This window comes from Scyliorhinus canicula, chromosome 17, assembly GCF_902713615.1.
Source record: "Scyliorhinus canicula chromosome 17, sScyCan1.1, whole genome shotgun sequence".
NCBI classification, from domain to species: Eukaryota; Metazoa; Chordata; class Chondrichthyes; order Carcharhiniformes; family Scyliorhinidae; genus Scyliorhinus; species Scyliorhinus canicula.
The window spans coordinates 112,060,598-112,084,314 of record NC_052162.1 but is presented as its reverse complement, the minus strand read 5'-3'; the positions used below and the strand labels follow the sequence as shown (position 1 = coordinate 112,084,314).

The following is a 23,717-nucleotide window of genomic DNA, read 5'->3' as shown; positions in this document are numbered from 1 at the left end:
AGGGGTTATTAGGTGACGGGGATAGGGTGGAAGTGAGGGTTTAAGTGGGTTGGTGCAGACTCGATGGGCCAAATGGCCTCCATCTGCACTGTATGTTCTATGTTCAACCAATTTGTCCCTCACATCTTCATAATTTCCGTTGATCAAATTTAACACCCTGGCTTCAGATTGAAATACCTCATGATCAAATTTAACGTAAAATTGTCATATTGTGGCCACTCCTCCCCGAAGGTCCTTTCCCAGCACATAATGGATCAAAAACAGCCTCTTCTCTAGTTTGTTCCTGAACTTACCGATCTCGAAAACCGTTCCTACCACACGGCAGAAACTTTTTTCTCCACTCCGTGCTCATTAGGTTTATCCAGTCTATGTGCACCCATGACTGTTTGAGCCCTGCTACAAGTTTCTCTAATCTGCTGATTAATACCATGCCCCATACTACCACTACTGTCTGGTGGTCTATAAACAACTCTTACCAATGGTTCCTGCCCCATGTTGTTTCTTAGCTCCACCCAAACAGATTCCACATTTTATATTTCAGATCTGAGATCCTCCGTTACTAATGTACTGATGCCGTCCCTTATTATCAGTGCAACACCACCTCCTTTTCCTTTTTGCCTACATCATCAGCAAACTTAGCAACTATACCTTTGATCCCATCATTCAAGTCATTGATATAAGTTCTAAATAGGTGATACCCCAGCACTTATCCCTGTGAAACATCATTCATTACATCTTGCCAACCAGAAAATAGCCTGTTTATGCCGACTCTCGGTTTTCTGGTAGCTTGCCAATTGTTCACTGTGAAAGACAGTTCTGGGGTTAAAGGCCGCCAGACTGGGAAAAGAAAAAAAACGGAAGTAAACGCTTGGGAACGAATCATCACTTTGGACTGGGTCTGAGACAATTAAGATGTCACACTGATAGAGAGACGGGAAGGTTCTAGTGGACTGACTGGGAAATGGGCCACCAACCAATCAGGGAGAGGGTGACAGGGGCGTTTGGTGACCCGGCCTCGGGCTCAATCCCCCTGTTTCCAAATCGGAGAGTCACAGGAACAGGATATAGAGGAGCTAAAGAGAAACCATTGGGTCCAGAACATTGTGAACATCCTTTTACTCTGATTGTCTTTGATCCTCTGTGATTTTTTTCATCCATGCTCTGTTTCATTAATTGAATAAAAATAAAATAAATAAATAATCTTCATTGTCACAAGTAGGCTTACATTAACACTGCAATGGAGTTACCGTGAAAAGCCCCTAGTCGCCACATTCCAGCGCCTGTTCGGGTACACAGGGAGAATTCAGAATTCTCAGCTGGTACGGGAATTCAACCCGTGCTGCTGGCCTTGTTCTGCACCACAAACCAGCTGTCTAGCCCACTGAGCGAAACCAGCCCCCGTTTTTAATCAATAAAATATTTGAATTTGCTGGATTTTTCCTGGTCAAATTAATTGACCTATTAATTAATTAATAGGGCAGCACGGTAGCATTGTGGTTAGCACAATTGCTTCACAGCTCCAGGGTCCCAGGTTCGATTCCCGGCTTGGGTCACTGTCTCTGCGGAGTCTGCACGCTCTCCCCGTGTCTGCGTGGGTTTCCTCCGGGTGCCCCGGTTTCCTCCCACAGTCCAAAGATGTGCAGGTTAGGTGGATTGACCACGCTAAATCGCCCTTAAGTGTCCAAAATTGCCCTTAGTGTTGGGTGGGGTTACTGGGTTATGGGGATAGGGTGGAAGTGTTGACCTCGGGTAGGGTGCTCTTTCCAAGAGCCGGTGCAGACTCGATGGGCCGAATGGCCTCCTTCTGCACTGTAAATTCTGTGATAATGGGATATGGAAAAATAGATACCAGATTGAATCACAGAGTACACATACTAATTGACTTTCGGGAAAGTGGGTGAGAGGGGTTGACAGGCTCTTTAACAGAAAGTGAGTCGCTCTGAGGTAATTGGCAAAGGAGCCAGAGGGGGAGAGGAGATTTTAGTTTTCTTTTGACACACTGTTTGAAATTAGAGTTTAGGGAGTCGACTGTCAGTGACTAATTTATCAAGGGTCTTTGAGGACGTAACAAGGCATGTCAATAAAGTGTAACTTGGAAATGTTGGCCGGAATTTTCCCACCGGCAGTGCACCGCCTCCCTTGGGATTTCCAGTGGGGTGGCTTCAATGCAAATCCCCATTGACATGGGGAACTCCCTTACCCCCTCCCCTCACTCTCTCGTCTGTGGCTGCCCAGTGGTAGTATTGCAAGTCCGGGAGGGCCAGGCCTCCCATGCTTCTTCTCCGCTGTGTTGTCGAAAGAATTCTTGGATTCGTCCCCATTCATACGAGAGGAGTCAGTGGCATGGTGCTGTTGTTACAGGACTAATAATCCAGGGTGATGCTCTGGGGACCCAGGTTTGAATCTTACCAGGGCAGATGGTGGAATTTGAATTCATTAAAAATCTGGAATTAAAGGGTGACCATGAAACCGATTGTCAATTGTTGTTAAAACCCATCTAGTTTACTAAAGTCCTTTCGGGAAGGAAATCTGCCGTCCTCACCTGGTCTGGCCTACATGTGACTCCAGACTCAAATCAACGTGGTTGCCTCTTAAATGCCCTCCGGGATGGGCAACAAATGCGGGCTCAGCCAGCGACACCTACATCCCAGGAACAAACAAAATAAATACAAACGACGTGATCATTTTATCTATTCTTTGGAAAAATGCCTTGGGGATTAAGATCAGTATGGATCTGAACAGGAAGAGGAACCTTGCCATCTTGATCGTCTACACCTTTCCCGCCATCTCATCTCTGTAGGTCCTTTTCAACCTCCTCCACCAGACAGGTCAGATTCAACTTGTGGATCCGTGTCCAGTTCCGGGCTATCTGGATCCCCAGGTAGCAAAATTTGTTTTGGGCCACTTGGAATGGTAGACCTTCCAGCTCCCGTCCCTCCCCCGTTTGGGTTCACCAGGAATACCTCACTTTTTGCCCAGGTTGGGTTTGTGGCCCGAGAAGGCCCCAAACTCATCCAGGAGCTCCATGGTTTATTTCAAGCCATTCTGCAGGTCCGAGATGTAGAGGAGCAGGTCATCTGCATAGAGTGAGACTCTGTGCTCTCTGCCTCCTCTTCGTTTACACTTCCAGCTTACTGCATCTTGCAGGGCGATCGCCTGGTGCCTCTGTGCCACTGGAAGTATTCAGAGCCGGTGGTGTTGGTCCGAGCTCTCGCCTCGGCGGCGTTGTACAGGAGTTTAACCCATGAGGCGAATCCTGTCCCCAGCCCAAATCGCTCCAGTACCTCGATGAGATGCTTATGTTCAACTCTGTCGAAAGCCTTTTCTGTGTCCAGGGAGATGATCATCTCTAGTGTTCTCTCCCCTGATGGGGTCAGTATCACATTCACATCTGATGTTCGCAGCTAGCTGCCTGCCCTTGACAAAGCCCATCTGGTCCTCTGTGACCACCTCTGGTACGCAGTTCTCCAATCTCTTGGCCAGCAATTTTGCATCTACGATAAGCAATGGTATGGGTCTCTATTATCGCATTCCATTGGGCCTTTGTCTTTTTTGGGATTATGGTGGCCCGTATTAGCGTTGGAGGCAGGGTGCCCTCACTAACACACCTGCAAACATCTCCCCTAGGTGCGGCACAAGAGTTGGTGAAAATTATTTGTAGAAGTCTGCTGGGAACCCATCGGGTCCTGGTGCCTTCCCCACCTGCATGGAGTTTATCCTTTCCATGACCTCTCCCAGTCCATCTCCCTCCATCTATCGTCCCCCACGACTAGCATGTCCAGTCCATCAAGGAACCATTTCATCTCCGAATCCCCGTCGGGCTATCTCCCTTGTGGCTACCTGCTTTCTCAACTGGTGAGGCAGCAGGCAGCTTGCCTTCTCTCCGTGCTCATAAAAGGTCCCCCCCCGTGTCTGGCGGGGTTGGTGCACTGCCTTCCTGGTGGATAGCAGGTTAAAGTCCATTTGTATCTTTTTCCCTTCCGCCAGAAGCTCTGCAGTAGAGGCCTCGGAGTATCTCCTGTCGACCTCCAGGATGGAGTCGATCAGTTGTTGCCTAGCCACCCTCTCTTCCCTGTCTCTATGTGCCTTATAGGCTATAATCTCTCCCCTAATCACTGCCTTCAGTGCCTCCCGGAACGTGGAAGGTGAGACTTCCTCGTTCTGGCTGTTAGTGATGTACTCACCTACGGATGTTTCCTGGCAGAAGACCTTGTCGGCTAAGAGGTCCATTTCCAGCCTCCATGTGGGGCATTGAGCACGGCCTGTCTCCCACCTCGTATCCATGTAATGTGGAGCGTGGTTGGAGATAACTATCGCAGAGTATTCCGCTTCTACAATTCCTGGAAGCACCGATTTCCCCACTACAAAGAAGTAGACCTTGTGTACTGGTGAGAAGGATAATTCCTTCTCACCTGGATACAAGAACTGCCAGGGATCCACTGCCCCCAACTGCTCCATGAACATTCCCAGTTCCCTCACCTTGCTTGTCTTTTTCCCCATTCTGGGGTTTGATCGGTCCGTCAATGGGTCTTGTGCTCCAGTGTTTTTCAAACATTTTTCCCTGCGACCTACTTTTACCAGGCAAGCCTCCTTTGTCCTCACGATCTCACTTGCTTGGTCCTCACGATCTGACTTGCTTCGTCGTTCAATGCTACATTTCTGCTAAGGACTTCAGCTGACGATTTAAGTTTTCACTGCATCCTTTCAAAAAATCAAGAAGTTTGTCCTCGAACTTGCCATGCTTAGTCTTCAAAAGCCTTTGAAGATTTGCTGGTTTTAAATTCCCATTTGCCAGTGCTTCCCTGTATATAACACACATTGGCTTTGCATCCTGATTTGCATCGGCACAATTAAAGCCATATCTCAGAAAATCATATTTATACTGCTTTATTCCCGATTTCAGTTTCTTCATACTGCGTTGATCATCAGAGGCCCTGGGGCTCTGTATACAGCTCACGGGCGAAATTCTCCGACACCCAGCAGGGTCGGAGAATCGCCTGGGGCCGCCGAAAATCCTGCCCCCGCCGTGGCAGAGATTCTCCGCCACCCAGGAAGTGGCGGTGGCGGGAATCTCGCCACTCCGATCGGAGAGGCCCCTGCGGTGATTCTCCGGCCCGGATGGGCCGAAGTCCTGCCACTGGGAGGCCTCTCCCGCCGCCGAGGTTTGAACCACCTCTGGAACGGCGGGATCAGCGGCGCGAGCAGGCCCTAGGTGGGGGGGGGGCCCGATCGAACCCCGGGGGGTGCCCCCACGGTGGCCTGGCCCGCGATCGGGGCCCCCCACTCAGACTCCGGGCCAGTGCCCTGGATGCACTATTTCTCCTCCGCGGCTGCCACGGCCTTCGCCAATGCGGAAGCGGAAGGGAACCCCACATCGCGCATGCGCCGGCCGGCGAAAGCCTTTCGGCCAGCCCCGCTGCCAGGGGCGCCGGTTTTTTGCGCCAGTCTTCTGGTGCCAACCGCTCCGGCGCGGGGCTGGCCCCCAAAGGTGGGGAGAATTCCCCTCCTTTGGGGAGGCCCGACCCCTGAGTGGTTGGCGCCACTCCCCTACACCGGGACCCTCCGTCACGCCGGGCAGGGGAGAATCCCGCCCCACAGCAGCACTGCTTTATCTTGCTGTGGACTCTCCTGTGAAGCTCTCTCCAGCTGATTCAGTTGTGCGATCCTGACCCGTTTGTGTCTCTGGCCCTCTTTTCCTTATTACAAAATAATCAGTTCTTCACGCAGTCCTGTTCATTGCCTGTCGGCAGCTACAAAATGGAGGAATCTCCCCTCCATGATTTCGCGCCCAAAGCACGTACATACAGGGTGCCAGGAGTCAGCGTACATGCCGGGCGCATGACCTTGTCTCTGCCGCTGCCTTTGGTCGTGGTCGGCATTCTTTTTATTTTCACTTTGAAACTTTATTTCCAAACCTGATCTTTCCAAGTTTATGACATTTTATTAGTAAAAATTAAACAATTTCAGTTGAACATGCGCATCCTGATATTGACATACAAAGTTTGTTTCAAATAAATACCCATTTCTTTACAAATTTAAACAAGTATAGTAAAAAGTATAATCTTGTTTTTATGTTACAAACGATGACTTTATACCAGATTTCTCACTGTTTCCACCGCATTGCACTATCTAAACATCCAAGTCATCATCTCCATTCTCACCAAAAGCACTTAATTCCGGGTTTCCAGTGGTGACACAAAGTAATGACTGTGTAAGTTTCTTCCAGTGTCAGGGGTGGCGCAGTGGTTAGCACTGCTGCCTCACAGTGCTGAGGACCCGGGTTCGAATCCCGGCCTGGGTCACTGTCCGTGTGGAGTTTGCACATTCTCCCCGTGTCTGCGTGGGTGCACCCACAACCCAAAAAGATGTGCAGGGTAGGTGAATTGGCCACGCAAAATTGCCCCTTATTTGGATAAAATAATTGGATACTCTAAGTTTATTTGAAAACATTTAAAAAAAAAAGGTTTCTTCCAGTGTTGACGTGTGTCAGCTGTATTGACTAGCCTTGTTTGATCGCTATTTCTCGCCGACAAACCTGGCCTGGCTTCCCTCTCACTGTCCAGTAGCTGCATCCACCCCAGTCCACATCAGCCTCAGAGATCCTGACCAGGTGCTGTTTAGCACTGGTTTCCACAAAGGTGGGACTTCCGGCGGCGACCATGGAGTGAGTGGTCACACACAAGGCAGCTCTGGCTCGAAGCTGTGGATTTGAGCACTTTTTACCCGAAAACAGGAGAATTTTGACTGGGAAGTGTGATTGAAGGTGTGGAGGATAAGCTCCCCCCGAGAGTGGCATGTCTGCTGGCTATCAGACCCGGCAGAAGAGGGTTAAAGACCTGGCCAGGGAACTGGAGGAGACCGGTAGGGCAGCAACAATTGGAAAGATTGCGGAGTGGGAAGGGTCGTCGCAAGTTGGAAAATCCCAGATGGAACACTTGATGACATTTATCAAAGATGAGTTCTGCCAACAAAGAAAGGCGATGCAGGGCGGCCGATCTAAGGCCATCGAAGGAGCGGTTGCACCCCTGAAGAGCTGGGTTGAGTAGCGCTTGGATGCACAGGGGTGGCAGATCCGGGAGGTGGAGAGGGTGATGTTGGGCCACAGTGGTCGGGTGGTGACATTGGAGGAGGAGGTGGGGCTCCTGGGGGACATTTGCAAGTTGCTCAGAGCAAAGGTGGAAGAGCAGGAGAACAGATCTAGAAGACAGGAGCTATGTATCGTCGGCCTGCCTGAAGGTGTGGGAGGCACGAGTGTTACGAGATTCGTCTCGAAGATGCTGGTGGGGCTGGTGGTGGAGGACGTTCTGGACAAGGCTCCGGAGGTGGATAAGGCGCACAGGTCTCTGAGGCAGAAGCCAAGAGCGGGGGAGCAGCCGCAGGCGGTGATTGACAGGCTGCACATGTTTGTGGAGAAGGAAAAGATCTTGCAGTGGGCCAGGGAGAAACAGAACTGTGATTGGGAGGGGAATAAGGTCCGAATATACCAGGACCTTATATATATATATATAGAACATAGAACAGTACAGCACAGAACAGGCCCTTCGGCCCTCGATGTTGTGCCGAGCAATGATCACCCTACTCAAACCCACGTATCCACCCTATACCCGTAACCCAACAACCCCCCCCCCCCCCAACCTTACTTTTTAGGACACTACGGGCAATTTATCATGGCCAATCCACCTAACCCGCACATCTTTGGACTGTGGGAGGAAACTGGAGCACCCGGAGGAAACCCACGCACACACGGGGAGAACGTGCAGACTCCGCACAGACAGTGACCCAGCCGGGAATCGAACCTGGGACCCTGGAGCTGTGAAGCATTTATGCTAACCACCATGCTACCGTGCTGCCATATATTGGAGCAGAGCTGACAAAAGCTGGGTTTGACAGGTCCAAGGTGGCTCCTTATCGATGGCAGATCAGGTTTGAGATGCTGTAGCGAGCTAAACTGTGGGTGACATTTGAAAGCCGGGAATACTAAACTTTGATGAGAGACGGAGGAGTTAACACAGCGGAGTTCGGAGGACGTGGGTAGTGTGGGGGTCAGATGTAGGGGTGGGTTTATTTCTTCTCGGGTAGGAGCATTTCATCGTGATGACTATTTGTTATGGGGTAATAGGTTTTGTACGGGGGCAACTGCTCTCCCCCCTCCCGCCACCTGTGGTGTTTATTTTTTGGAGGAGGTGATCTGTGGTTTTGGATGTGTCTTTGTTTTGGGTGGGGAAGGGGGGAGGCCCACGGGGAGCTGCTTACACAGGACAAGGAGGAAAGGGTGAGGGGAGGGGTGGATAGGAGGAGCCTTTGGGCAGGTAACGTTGGTGAAGTGAGGTGGGGGAGATGGCCGCGAGGGTGAGGGGGCGAGATACAACGTGGCAGGGTTGGAGAAGAACATAGATCATACAGTGCAGAAGGAGGCCATACGGCCCATCGAGTCTGCACCAACCCACTTAAGCCCTCACTTCCACCCTATCCCCATAACCCAATAACCCCTCCTAACCTTTTTTGGACACTAAGGGGCAATTTAGCATGGCCAATCCACCTAACCTGCACGTCTTTGGGCTGTGGGAGGAAACCGGAGCACCCGGAGGAAACCCACACACACACGGGGAGGATGTGCAGACTCCGCACCGACAGTGACCCAGCCGGGAATCGAACCTGGGACCCTGGCCCTGTGAAGCCACAGTGCTAGCCACGTGTGCTACCGTGCAGCCCTGAAGGGGGCCATCTTGAATGGCCCCGATTTAGGGTGAAATTAAAGGGGACAGAATCAGGAGGGGAGGATGGCGGATAGTAGAGGGAAGTGGAGGTTTAAGCCTCCGGTAAGGCTCATAACATGGAACGTGCGGGGCTGAATGAGCCGGCGAAGAGATCTCGGGTCTTTGCTGACTTGAGGAGCTTGAAGGTTGGGGTGGTCTTTCTGCAGGAGAGTCACCTCCGGGTGAAGGACCAGGTCAAGCTGAGAAATGAATGGGTGGGCCAGGTATTTCACTCGCGGTTTGATTCAAAGTCACAGTGCGGGTGGGGGGGGGCATTCTGTTGAGTAAAAAGGCCGGGTTTGTGAGTGCGAAGGAAGTGAGGGACCCAAGTAGGAGATATGTGATGGTGAGCGAGGTGTTGGAGGGGATGCCCGTGATTTTGGTGAATGTATATGACCCAAATTGGGACAATGTGGGGTTCGTGAGGGGGTTGCTGGGAGCGATTCCAGACTTGGCCATGCATCAGTTGATTATGGGAGGAGATTTTAACTGTGTGCTGGAGCCGAGGGTGGACAGGTCGAGCCCCAGGTCGATGGGAAGGCTGCAGATGGGGAAGGAGCTGGGAGTGTTTATGGAAAGGATGGGAATGGTGGACCCGTGGAGGTTTAAGGACACGGAGGAGAGGGAGTACCCCTTCTTCTCTCACGTGCATAATGTATATTCCAGAATCAATTTTTTTGTGGTGAGCCGTGGTATTTGGAGGGGTGGGGGTGGGTGGTGGGGGCAGAGAACGCAGGAATTGTAATCTCGGATCACGCGCTGCACTGGCTGGAAGTTCGACTTAGCTCGGGGCGGGAGCAGAGGCCATGATGGAGGCTGGACCCGAGGCTGTTAGCGGACAGGAGGTACCGCAATGAGGCACGGTCGGTGATTAAGAATTACGTGGAATTGAACCAAAATGGAGAGGTATAAACGGCTTGTGGAAGAGCTGGCGCCATACCGCGGCCCAAACCCGAATCGTCCACCTTAAACAGGTACCACCATGCCACCCATCAAATGCCTTCTCCAGATCTATCGACACGGTAGCATTGTGGATAGCACAATTGCTTCACAGCTCCAGGGTCCCAGGTTCGATTCCCGGCTTGGGTCACTGTCTGTGCGGAGTCTGCACATCCTCCCCGTGTGTGCGTGGGTTTCCTCCGGGTGCTCCGGTTTCCTCCCACAGTCCAAAGATGTGCAGGTTAGGTGGATTGGCCATGATAAATTGCCCTTAGAGTCCAAAATTGCCCTTAGTGTTGGGTGGGGTTATGGGGATAAGGTGGAGGTGTTGACCTTGGGTAGGGTGCTCTTTCCAAGAGCCGGTGCAGACTCGATGGGCCGAATGGCCTCCTTCTGCACTGCAAATTCTATGATACCAACACCTAATGGGGGCATTTAGCGAGGCGCTGGAGAAGGGACAATGATGCAGGGGCCGATTTTGCTAATACCAAAGAAAAGGAAGGACCCGTTAGCATGTGGGTTAGAAAGGCCAATTTCAATGTTAAACACGGCCCAAGCCAGTGGTGGGGAGGATGGAAGGATGTGTCCTGGGAGTGGTTGCAGAGGACCAAAGGGCATCATAAAGGGCAGACAACTCTCGAGTAACATAAGGCGACTATTGAATATGATCATGACCCCGTTGAGAGGACTGGTACCCGGAGGTGGTGGTGTCAATGGGCACGGGGCAGGCATTCAACATAGTGGAGTGGCGGTACCCGTTCAAGGTTCTTGGACGGTTCAGGTTTGGGCCGAGGTTTGTGGCATGGGTGCGTCTGCTGCACATGGCTCCGGTGGCGAGCGTACGGACCAATGAGATGAGCTCACGGAGTCTCGGGTTGCATAGGGGACTGAGGCAGGGGTGTCCGCTGTCACCGCTGCTGTTTGCGCTGGCCATAGAGCCCTTGGCGATGGCCCTTAGGGGGTCAGTAGAGTGGCAGGGGATTATTAGGGGGAGTAGGGTGCACCGAGTGTCGCTATATGCGGACGGCCTGCGGTCTGATTTTTGTGTCAGACCCGCTGGAGAGATTATGAGCTTGATCAGAGAAGTTCTGGGCTTTCTCGGGGTATAGGTCGAACGTGGGGAAAAGCGAGGTGTTCCTGGTGAGCGAGGCGGGTCGGGGAGCTGATTTTGGCGGAGTTGCCATTTAGGGTTGCCAGGGATAGGTTTAGGGGAGGAGAGTCCAAGTGGTGAAAATGAATGTTCTGCCAAGGTTCTTATTTGTATTCCAGACACTCCCGATCTTCATTCCGAAGGCCTTTTTCCAGAAGCTGGAAGCAGTGATTTCGGAGTTTTTATATGGGCGGGGAATGTGCCAAGGGTAAAGAGGGCCCTGTTATAGAGGCAGAGGGAGAAAGTGTGTGGGGGGGGTTGGTGTTACCGAACCTGCTGCACTATTATTGGGGAGCATATATGGAGAAGGTGAGGTGGTGATGGGAAGGAGAGGGGGTAGAATGTGTGAGGATGGAGGAAGAGTCTTGGAGGGCGTCCAGCCTGAGTGCCTGGTGACAGCGGCGTTACCGTTTGGCACCGAGGAGATATATGGAGAGCCCGGTTGTACGGTCCACGATTCGGGTGGGGAACCAGCTGAGGAGGCACTTTAGGATCGAGAGGATATCGGTAATAACACCGCTGTGTGGGAATCACGGGTTCAAACCGGGGGGAGATGGGTGGGATGTACAGGACGTGGAGCTGGTGAGGGAGAGGGATTTGTAGTTGGAGGAGAGTTGTGTAAGTCTGGAAGAGCTACGGGAAAGGATAGAGCTCCCGATGGGAAGTGAATTTAATAATAATCTTTTACTGTCACAAGTATGAAGTTACTGTGAAAAGCTCCTCGTCGCCAATGAGGGATTTTGCACTTTGGAAGGTGTGGAAAGGGTTTCCCAGGCTGTCGAAGTATGCCCGATTGGAATGGTTGCTGCTTCCGGACGTGGAAGGGGAGGGTAGGATTGGGGACTGGTGGCTGGGGAAGCGGGGGAAACGCAAATGGTGAGGATCAAGGAGAAATGGGAGGAGGAGTTGGAGATATGTTGGGGAGTGTTGAATGAGGCGCTGTGTCGGGTGAATTCAACCTTCTCGTGTGCGAGGATGAGTTTGATACAGTTGACAGTGAAAGCCTTTTCCCTCGGATGGTGATGTCTAGCACGAGGGGGACATAGCTTTAAATTGAGGGGAGATAGATATAGGACAGATGTCAGAGGTAGGTTCTTTACTCAGAGAGTAGTAAGGGCGTGGAATGCCCTGCCTGCAGCAGTAGTGCACTCGCCAACACTGTAGCCACCTGGCCACGTCCCGATTCCAAAATGGACATTCGCAAAGAGTACAGGGAAAATTAGACAGCACTAGGAAAACAAGCAGGTGCAAGGTTTGCCTGTGGATTGGAACTTGCAGGCCCCAGACAGAACTGATGCTACAAGCCATTAGCATAGTAATGAGCTATCTCCGGGGACAAAAGAGAAACATTTAAGCAATCAATACCAGGGCAGACTCCCAGGTGCAGGGGAGACAAAAACAAAGGCAGGCCTACAGTTACCTAGGGCCACCCAGCGATCGGAGAACGACCCCTTTATTGGAGAGAATCAATACAAATGATTGGGACATGGTCCAATTAATTGGGGCCAAGTTCAGGAACCGCCCAGAAGGGCGCGAAACCCTTTGGGGTATAAAGCAGAGTCCCCAAAGTCAGATCGCTCTCTTCTTCTTCACCTTCACTTTGGCCTTTGGCTCTCAGCGCCGAGAGGCCCGCCAAGCACCAGCCAAGTAAATCTAAGGTCAGCGCACGCTACGAGATAGACGCTCCTAGCTACTATTTTATACCAGTTCGACGCCAGCAGCCTCAGAACCGGACAACGGCCATTGTTCCTCTGACTGAGTGGGCGCCCGAAGCTAAGTATAGGCTTTTAGTAGTAGTTGTAGTTTAGTGAGTAGAGTTTGCGCATGAGTAATAATTGACTGTGTGTGTAAATAAATGTGCATTGATTTCAAACTTACTAACTGGTGTATCGCGTCTTTGATCAGTATTCGGCTTTGAACCTTGTGGCGGTATCAGAAAGATACCTGCCGACTCTTGAGCAAAGGTAATTAAAACAGAGCAAATTAAGGGAAAGCATAACGAGCAACAACACTAAGGGCATTCAAATGGTCATTGGATAGCCATATGGATGATAAGAGAATAGTGTAGAGTGGCTTTAGAGTCGTTTCACAGGTCGGCACAACATCGAGGGCCGAAGGGCCTGTACTGCGCTGTAATGTTCTGTGTTCTATGTTAAGGTGGTGCACAGAACACGTGACTCAGCTGAGGATGAGTGGGTTCATCCAGGGGATGACAGACGAGTGTGAGAGGTGTGGGTGAGGACCAGCAAACCACGCACATCTGTTCTGGGGCTGTGAGTAGTTAGAGAGATACTGGGCGGGGGTGTTCAGGATGTTATCAAAGGTAGTGGGGGGTAGTGGAAGATAGAGGCCAGTCTGGACCCTGTTGTTGGGGTATTTTTGGGGTATCGAACATGCCGGGGCTGAGGGAGGCTGATGTGGTGGCCTTCGCCTCTCTGGTTGTCCAGCGAATAATTTTGCTGGAACCGTGGTCGACAACGCCGCCGGGGATGGCGGCCTGTTTCGGGGATCTGTACGACTTCCTCCGGTTGGAGAAGATTAAGTTTGAATTGAGGTGCTCAGCGGAGGGCTTTGAGGTACAGTGAAGATTGTTCGTGACCATATTCGAGGAATTGTTCGTCGCTGGGGGAGGGGGTGGAAAAGGAGAAAACTGTAAAATTGAGTTGGGAGAACGTTCCCCAAGTTATTTATTTATGTTTTTGTATTTTTGAATATGTTTGGAACACAATTCATTTTTTTTTTTAAAATTTAGATTACCCAATTATTTTTTCCAATTAAGGGGCAATTTAGCGTGGCCAATCCACCTACTCTGCACATTTTTGGGTTGTGGGGGCGAAACCCACGCAGACACGGGGAGAATGTGCAAACTCCACATGGACAGTGACCCAGAGCCGGGATCGAACCTGGGACCTCAGCGCCGTGAGGCGGTTGTGCTAACCACTAGGCCACCGTGCTGCCCAATTCATTTTTAAAAAAAAGGTGGAACAGGCGTATCGGCACATTGGGCGGGTCTCTCAGGCGATCGGGGGCCCTCTGGGTGATCGGGTTCTGGGAAGGGTGGTACACTGGCACTCCCGATGTCACCCAGGCATTGTGCCACTGCCACTTGGGTGCCACTCTGGTGCCCAGGTGACATTTTGACCGTGCTGCGGGTGCCCTTCCCTTATGAGGTGGGTTGTGGGCGGGGGGGGGCCTCAATGACCAACTAATCGGTAAGTCGAGGTGTTGCAGGGACGGTCTGCAGTGGGGATTTTAGAGATCGGGCAACATCTTTTTCTACACTGACGATCTGAGCTCACAAGTGCAGGAAGAACAAACCATATCAACTTTCCAGGCTTTCTACCTGCTCCAGACAATGTACGTTTCTTCCTATCCTGGTGTCATTGCTCATTTTAGCTTCCATATTATTGATCTCCTCACGCAACATGGTGGCACAGTGGTTAGCACCGCTGCCTCACAGCGCCAGGAACCCGGGTTCAATTCCGGCCTTTGGTGACTGCGTGGAGTTTGCATGTTCCCCCTGTGTCTGCGTGGATGATAGTAATCGACTATTTCCTGATAAAACTGATGGTAAAAGAAGGCTATTTAGTGTAAATATTAAGCCCCAGTTAATACCCATTTTTAAAATGAGGATTTCAGTCCTCATAGCCTCAGGCCGTGATAAAACACACAGCTTCAACAGAGACTCAAAAAGCCTGACACATGCATAAACTAATTGGAGATAAAGCCAACATTTTCACTCAGCAAGATGAAAAATCTATTGTTCTAATAAACATATTTTCAAAGTCAGTTTGACATTAAGAAATGAGCTGTACCAGTAATCAGATCAAGGACGAAGCAGGCACCATAGCAACATGAAGGCACCATTGTTCATAATGTGGATAAAGCAAAGTCAGCAGAAAACCAGTAGAAACCAGTCTTGATAATAGCACAGAATCACATTCCATAACATACACAAATATTCAAACATGAAACATTCAGAACTTATGTTGCACATTAAGCATTGACAGCTAACCATCGAATCAAGTAAGTTTGATTCTAACCCAAACCAATTAGGACGACATTGAGGTGTAGATAGATGCCTAATGTCTGGTCAGATTCTCCTTAAACATGTTGGTCCATACGGCCATCTTTATCCAGGATCACCCTATATTTTGACCTAACTATTCGCTATCTCTATTTTTCATACTTTCACTTTTCCACTCTAACTCTTGAAGTAAATGCAAGCTGTTTTGCCGTAAGCAAGAAACCATTTCTGTATTATTTTGAAAGTTAAATTGTTTATAAGTTACTCCTCTTTAAGTCCTTTTGCCAGCCGGACTTTATTGAGAATAGATTTAAGTTTCTCTCAATTGTAATCAAATAGAGGCAATAGAGATTCTTGTTTGCATCCGAGAAGTTTAACTCCAATTTCTACTGAGTTTTAGTGTCGCAAGACTTCACTAATTCTGCATCAGTGGGTTACCACCGGGTGCTCTGGTTTCTTCCCACAGTCCAACAATGTGCAGCTTAGGTGGGTTGGCCATGACAAATTGCCCTTTAGTGTCCAAAGTTGTGCATGTTAGGTGGGTTAAAACGTTACAGGGATAGGGCGGAAGAATGGTCTCGATAGGATGTTCTTTTGGAGGGGCGGTGTAGGCTCGATGGGCCAAATTGCCTCCATCTGCTCTGTAGGGATTCTATGGATTTTAACTCATTGATATAGTTTGTAAATAGTCGATGGGCCAGCATTGATCCCTGTGGCTCTCTTGTAGTTACAGCTTGAAAATCAGAAAAAGACCTATGCATGCCTACTCTTCGTACTAATATGTCACCCCCTCTGCACCATGAGCTCTTGTCTTGCGCAGTAACCTTTGATACGACACTGTATCAAACGCCTTTTGGAAATTGAAGTCCACCACATCTACCGGCTTCCCTTTATCCACCATGAATGTTACTGCATGAAAAAACTCTAACAGATTAGTTAGACACATTTCGCAAAGCCATGTTGACGCGCCCTGATCACATTGTGCTGTTCTAAATATCCTGCTGTAACCTCCTTAAAAATGGGTTCTCCGACTTTCCCTCTCACACATGTAAGGGCAGCACGGTCGCACAAATGGCTTCACAGCGCCAGGGTCCCAGGTTCGATTCCCCGCTGGGTCACTCTCTGTGCGGAGTCTGCACGTTCTCCCCCTGTCAGCTTGGGTTTCCTCCGGGTGCTCCGGTTTCCTCCCACAGTCCAAAGACGTGCTGTTAGATGGGTTGGTAATGATAAAATACCCTTAGTGACCAAAAAGATGAAGAGGGGTTATTGGGTTGCAGGGATAGGGTAGAAGTGATAGCCACACACAGTTTTAGGCAAGGCAGAGAGATAAAGAGAGCCAGTAGGGGTAGCCTTCCTTCCTCGGCTTGTTCCCCAACGAGAGAGCCTTCAAAACTAGCAGGTTTTTTTTTTGGAACACAGTGCAGAAGGAGGCCATTCGGCCTATCGAGTCTGTACCGACCCACTTAAGCCCTCACTTCCACCCTATCCCCGTAACCCAATAACACCTCCTAACCTTTTTGGTCACGAAGGGGCAATTTATCATGGCCAATCCACCTAACCTGCACGTCTTTGGGCTGTGGGAGGAAACCGGAGCACCCAGAGGAAACCAACGCAGACAGGGGGAGAACGTGCAGACGCCGGACAGACAGTGACCCAGCGGGGAATCGAACCTGGGACTCTGGCGCTATGAAGCCACAGTGCTAACCACTGTGCTACCGTATTCATGACTGAAGGATTTTTTTCCTTTCCCAGTTTTCTCCCATCAATTAAAGTGATTGCAGTTGAAAACCTTCATCCAGATCGTCCTCAAAGACTGTGCAGCTCAGGTGATTCGTTTTTGATGCGCCAGCTTGTTGACACTTCCAAGCTGAACGTACGACCATACAGGGCTGATTTAGCTCAGTGGGCTAGACAGCTGGTTTGTAATGCAGAACAAGGTCAGTAGCGCGGGTTCAATTCCCGTACCGGCTTTGAGTTCTCCCACTGTGTACCCAAACAGGTGCCGGAATGTGGTGACTAGGGGCTTTTCACAGTAACTTCATTGCAGTGTTAATGTAAGCCTACTTGTAAAAATCCCAAATGTACATCCTTCCATTCTGTAAAAGAGGAGTTCAGTCTTGAAATATCTGATTGTGACAAAAAATACTTGGGCGAAACCTTGACAATTTTTATATTCAGAGCTAGTTTCCCCTCATACTCTACTTTCTGCTTCTTTATTAACTTTTTGGTCATTTTTTGCTGCTTCTTAAAATCTATCCAAGTTTTAAGCGAACACTAACCTTTTCAGATTCTTTCAATTGAATCCTTAACTTTCTTCTTTAACCATGGGTGATGCATTCCTCTCAAACAGACAAATGTATTTATTTTCAATCTACCTGTAGTGTTAGGAAAACCCCTCTTTACTATCCTGCATAAAATAAATGTCCATCAGCTTTTGTAGATGATTTCAGTGGAAATGTGCTCTCCCAGGCTCAAAGAGCATCAGTCCACTGGAAGCAAAGTGGTGAGACCGGCCAGTCCAGCAGAAAGAGACCCTCCGACCCTCCCACTTCACCAAGTGTCAGAATGAACATGGTTCAGTTCTGGGTGTGAGTAACAGCAGCAACAACAGCAGAATCCAACCCCTCTCATCACTTGTGAACTCGCTGGTGTCTCTGCAGGTGGGATGATTGAGTGAAACTCTTCCCACACTGAGAGCAGGTGAATGGTCTCTCCCCAGTGTGAACTCGCTGGTGTCTCCGTAGATTGGACGACGTTCTGAACCTCTTTGTGCAGTGAGAGCAGCTGAACGGTCTCTCCTCAGTGTGAATGCGCTGATGGGACATCAGTTCCACAGAGCTTTTGAAAGCAATCTCACAGTCAGAGCATTTAAAGGGTCTCTCATTTGTGTGAGTGACGTGGTGTCTCAGTACGTGAGATAACTGAGTGAATCCCTTCCCACACTGAGAGCAGGTGAATGGCCTCTCCCCAGTGTGAACCCGCTGGTGTCTGACCAGGCTGGATGACCGAGTGAATCCCTTCCCACACCCTGAGCAGGTGAATGGCCTCTCCCCAGTGTGAACCCGCTGGTGTCTGACCAGGCTGGATAACCGAGTGAATCCCTTCCCACATTCAGAGCAGGTGAAAGACCTATTCCTGGAGTGAATTCGCTGGTGCTTCTGCAGGGCGGTTGATTTACTGAATCTCTTCCCGCACTCAAAGCAAGTGAACAGCCTCTCCCCAGTGTGAACTCGCTGGTGTGTCTTCAGGTTGCATAATCGAGTGAATCCCTTCCCACATACTGAGCAGGTGAACGGCCTCTCCCCTGTGTGAACTCGCTGGTGTGTCTTCAGGTGGGATAACTGAGTGAATTCTTTCCAACACTTAATGCAGGTGAATGGCCTCTCCCCTGTGTGACTACGTCGATGGGTTTCCAGTGCTGACGGGCTGAGGAATCCCTTCCCACAGTCCCCACATTTCCATGGTTTCTGCATATGTGGGTGTCCTCGTGCTGCTCCAGGTCCAACAATCAGTTCAATCCTTGGTGAGACTCAGAACACTTGTCTGGTCTTACCCAGTTGTGACTGGTGCAGAATGGGGAACTAAAGCTCTTTCCACAGTCAGTGCTCTGGAACGCTCTCACTTGGGTGTGTGCGTTTCAGTGCTTTTCCAGTCACACTGATGTTCAAAAACTTCTGGAGAAGACAAAACAGGCAAACAATTCTACTCCTAGATTCAAAGGCTTATGAGACTGAGGTCCCAATGAATCGAATCACTGTCAGATGTTGATGCGATGTTTAGTGTGAGATTTCTGGATGAAAATCCTCCCTTTCCAAGATTCTGTAAAAGATGTTTACAAAGTCATGATTGACAGTACAAAATAAAAATTCAGAACAGACAATTGTTATTTCTATAGAACCTTTATTCCTTTCTCATTCCCGAAATGCTGTAAATCTCCATCCCACACACTCTCCCTCCATTCTCACTCTGCTGTATCTAATATTCACCCTCCCAATTCTCCTGAAAGTGCTGATTCAGGCTGATTGACAGACACAAGGTCACTGCATCCTGTCCAGTAAAAAAGGACCTGAAAATTATCATGTTGGCTCGCAGCTGATTATTGAATTAAAGAAATGTGTGCTATGCAGACTGCATTACTTAATCAAAGACACAGGGGAATGTGAGGAAGAGATGGTGGAAATGAAACAATCAATAATTTCGGAAAGAAACTGAATGAAAATGAAATGAAATGAAAATCGCTTATTGTCACAAGTAGGCTTCAAATGAAGTTACTGTGAAAAGCCCCTAGTCACCACATTCCGGCAGCTGTTCAGGGAGGCTGTTACGGGAATGGTCATCTGAATGAAATAAACCTGTAGTGGAACAGGGATAGAGAGGGGATGGGCTGATTGGATTGTTCTACAGAGAGTTGATATGGACTCGAGTTATCGAATGGACTACTTCTGAACTGTAATGATCATATGACGGTATGACGGGATATATTGCGTAGCTACGGTCCTATCTAACAAAACTAGAAATAATAACTGTACTTTATTATAGAACTATCAATAATATATTGAATATGTACCATATACAAACACAGACATATCTGTCTGATATTAATTTACTGTCCCCTTAAATGTCAGCCATCTCCTGGAGAAACCAGCCCTTTAATTGTGAACATTAGGAAAGAGAGCATCCTTTTAGCCAGACAAATAAATGTGTCAAGCTGAGGGAGCAAAGGATGTCAATGTCTTTAAGAGAGAGAGAGAGCTGGGCCAAGCTTTCCAGAGTCTGCACCCTCCCTGGATTCACTTCCTTTCCCTTCAGTTGCTGCAAGTGACCAATTGAAGGTGAGAATGAGAAAAGAAATGGAAAGGGGGAGAAAAGAAAGTGTTTTACTCACAGATGTTGGAGACAGGAGGAGGTTTGAGTCGGTGTGAAGCTCAATCTTCTTTCACACATATCCCGCGCTCTGATTGGCTGGGAAGCAGAGTCCTTCCGGTGCCCCCACTCCTCGCATTGGTCAACACCTCAGCCGGAAGGTCAGACACCTGCGCAGTCCCGGGCCCGGGGGGAAGTCACCGAGCAGATTCTCGCTCTGGCCGCAGCCGTCAGCCGGTTGTCTGGAAATCTTGTCTCGAGGTTGTGCAGAGGGAGGGGGAAACAATGGATAGGGCGGGGCTGCGCACTGGAATCAGTTGACGTCACGGCAGAGCAAGGTGATTCCCATTGGCTGATCCAGACAGGACTCCTTTGTGACGTCACAATGTGGAGGTTGGACAATGAGTTTCAGACTGAAACTTCCTCCTCTGGGCAACATCTGGGAGCAAATCAATGTCGCCCCCTTTCCATTTCCTATCTCATTCTGGGGGGACATTGGGGACTTGCAGCAACTGAAGGGAAAGGAAGTCAATCCAGTCTGTATGTTACACACATTTTTAGTCCACATATAGATTTATATCTGTCTTTTTCAGGTCTCTGTGTCCAGGACCAGAAGCAGTGAGCATGGATCTGTCAATCAGCCTGAATCAGCACCTTCAGGAGAATTGGGAGGGTGAATATTAGATACAGCAGAGTGAGAATGGAGGGAGAGTGTGTGGGATGGAGATTTACAGCTTTTGGTGAATGAGAGAGGAAAGAATTTTCCATAGAAACTAGCATTGTCTTTTCTGAATTTTTATCCTCTACTCACAGTAATGACTTTTGTAAATTCCTTTTACAGGATATTAGATAAAGACTTACAGACAGAAATTTCAAACCAGATGTCACTCCAGGACCTGGCTGAATCACTTGATCCTTCTGGACCTGAATATTATCGGCTGTTGAATCTTGAAGGCTAAATGTTTGCCTGTTTTTCTTCAAAAGATTATAAATTTCAGTGTGACTGGAAAAGTACCGACATACACGGACAGCTGAGTGAGAGTGTGCCAGTGAATTGGCTGGAAAGAGCTTTGACCAGTGACACAGCCAGAAAAACTACCAGATCATTCACAGCGGGGAGAGTCCCGACCTGTGTTCTGTGTGTGGACCAGTCTTCAGTGGATCATTAAACCTGCAAAAACACATGGACACACGCACAATGGAGAAACCTTGGACATGTGTGGATTGAGAAGGAAATGAAATGAAATGAAAATCGCTTATTGTCACAGGTGGGCTTCAAATTAAGTTACTGTGAAAATCCCCTAGTCGCCACATTCCGGCGCCTGTTCGTGGAGGCTGTCACGGGAAGGAAGGAATTCAGATCCATCTGTGCTGGAAACTCATCAACGTGTTCACACTGGGGAGAGGCCATTCACCTGCTCTCGGTGTGGGAAGGGATTCAGTGGTTCATCCCAGCTGGAAATACATTAATGAACTCACGCTATGGAAGGGCCGTTCACCAGCTCCGAGTTTCAGGAGGGATTCAGTGATTCCTCCACCCTGCGGAATAATCAAAGAATTGACAACAGGAAGACCCCATTCACATGCGCTGTGTGTGGGAAAGAATTCACTCAGTCATCCAACCTGCTGAAACACCAGCGAGTTCACACCGGGGAGAAGCCATTCATCTGCTTTCAGTGTGGGAAAGGATTTATTAATTCATCCACCCTCCTGTTACACCAGCGAGTTCACACTGGGGAGAGGCCGTTCACCTGCTCTGTTTGTGGGAAAGGATTCACTCAGTCATCCATACTCCTGGCACACCGGCGAGTTCACACTGGAGAGAGGTCGTTCTCCTGTTCTGAGTGTGGGAAGGGATTCACTCAGTTATACAACCTGCAGATGCACCAGCGAGTTCACACTGGGGAGCGGCCCTTCACCTGCTCTGAGTGCGGGAAGGGATTCAGTCAGTCTTCTAACCTGCTTACACACCAGCGTGTACACAGCAGGGAGAGGCCATACACCTGCTCTGAGTGTGGGAAGGGGTTTATTCTGTCATCCCACCTGCAGACACACCAGCGAATTCACACTGGCAAGAGACCGTACACCTGTTCGGAGTGTGGGAAGGAATTCATAAATTCTTCCCATCTACTGACACACCAGCGAATTCACACTGGGGAAAGGCCGTTTAACTGCCCTGAATGTGGGAAGGGATTCACTCAGTTATCCACTTTACAGAAACATCAGAGAATTCACACTGGGGAGAGACCGTTCACCTGCTCTCAGTGTGGGAAGGGATTCACTCAGGTGTCCAACCTGCTAAGGCATCAGCGAGTTCACAAGTGATGACAGGGGTTGGATTCTGCTGTTATTGCTGCTGTTAATCACATCCAGGACTGAACCATGTTCATTCTGACAGTTGATGAGGGAATGCTGGAAGTATTCGCTGTGTCATTTTTTTTACATCCACCTGAGAGGGCAGATGGGCCCTCTGCTTGTGAACTCAGTGATAATGAGGCACGGTGGCGCAGGGGTTATCACTGCTGCCTCCCGGCGCCGAGCACCCGGGTTCGATCCCGGGCCCAGGTCACTGTCCGTGTGGAGTTTGCACATTCACACGTGTCTGTGTGGGTCTCGCCCCCACAACCCAAAGGTGTGAAGAGTAGGTGGATTGGCCATGCTAAATTGCCCTTTAATTGGAAAAAAAAAAATTGGGTTCTCTAAATTTAAACAAAAAAGGAAAAAGAGAACTCAGTGATAAGATGGCATCTCTGACAGTGCAGTAGCCCCTCGATGTTGGCATTCGGCCAATAGGATTTTACTTTTCTCCTCAGTTCCCTGGACGGACTTGAACCAACAACCTTCTATCGACAATACAAAGTTAGAAAGGCAAAGTCACCCGTTAAAATCTCCAATATTTGCCTTCCGTGCCTAAATCTAACAATAAAACCCCCAGAATAAATGACATGGATTTGCCTGACAATTGTCATAAACACAGTAAGGCAGCACGGTAGCACAGTGGGCAGCACGGTAGCATAGTGGTTAGCTCTGTGGCTTCACATCACCAGGGTCCCAGGTTCGATTCCCTGCTGGGTCACTGTCTGTGCGGAGTCTACATGTTCTCCCGTGTCTGCGTGGGTTTCCTCCAGGTGCTCCGGTTTCCTCCCACAGTCCAAAGATGTGCAGGTTAGGTGGATTGGTCATGATAAATTGCCCTTACTGTCCAAAAAGGTTAGATGGGGTTATTTATTGGGTTAGAGGGGATAGGGCGGAAGTGAGGGTTTAAGTGGGTCGCTGCAGACTCGATGGGCTGATTGGCCTCTTTCTGCACTGTATGTTCTATGTCCCTGTAATGGGCATCAATCTTACAATATTTTATGAGATTGTTATGTTTTGGGGCAATTTTGGGTAAAATGGTGGAATTAAGGCAGGGGTCATGTGACTTGTTCTGAAATCTATTGATGTATCAAACCTGGGTTTCTTGATGGTTAAAGATTAAACTGAGTCCGGGTTATTTGTCTGGGGAGACAATGTAGACTGGGACAAAGGCATCTGTGCTGATAGTGGCTGAACTTTTGATTGCCACTGCCCCAGGAAGTGTTAAAACATCAGAATTTGTAAATGGCTTTCATTTAATTATGTGCTTAATTTCAAGATAGAATGAAGTTTAGACTCTAAATGACAGTTAATCAAAACGTCTACCTGAATACAAGGCCCATTTGATGCTCGTTACCATGGAGATGTACTTCGATTGGGGAACAATGCTTCCGATGTCATTGTAGGATTGGATTGGGCCGTTCACCTGAAAGTTACCCCTGGATTTTGTGGACAGATCGGGATCTGAGAGAGTGTGAGAGGGAGTTGAGAGAGGCTGAAAGTCTATTCATCATGCAGGACTGTGGGTGGGACCACATACACACTCAATTGGAAAGACTTAATTCGTGAGGATTTAAAGCAAGGCTGGAAGATTCGCCTAACTTCAGCGGGAGGCAGAATGGAAGTA

At 49.2% G+C, this 23,717-nt stretch overlaps 2 protein-coding genes across 2 annotated transcripts in view; one reads left to right on the top strand and one right to left on the bottom strand.

Annotated features, from left to right (window-relative positions):
• Positions 1-17,496: 17,496 nt before the first annotated feature.
• Positions 17,497-23,717, bottom strand: part of LOC119952154 (gastrula zinc finger protein XlCGF57.1-like) — a 97,515-nt gene continuing 91,294 nt past the window's right edge. The window contains exon 3 of the mRNA XM_038775748.1: positions 17,497-18,339. Coding sequence (XP_038631676.1) covers positions 17,503-18,339 — 837 coding nt within the window. The 3' untranslated portion in view covers positions 17,497-17,502. The remainder of the gene's footprint in view (positions 18,340-23,717) is intronic.
• LOC119952159 (zinc finger protein 585A-like) overlaps positions 20,098-23,717 on the top strand; it is a 57,220-nt gene continuing 53,600 nt past the window's right edge. Inside the window, exons 1-2 of the mRNA XM_038775755.1 lie at positions 20,098-20,408; positions 20,577-22,048. Of these exons, the coding sequence (XP_038631683.1) occupies positions 21,218-22,048 (831 nt within the window). The 5' untranslated portion in view covers positions 20,098-20,408; positions 20,577-21,217. The remainder of the gene's footprint in view (positions 20,409-20,576; positions 22,049-23,717) is intronic.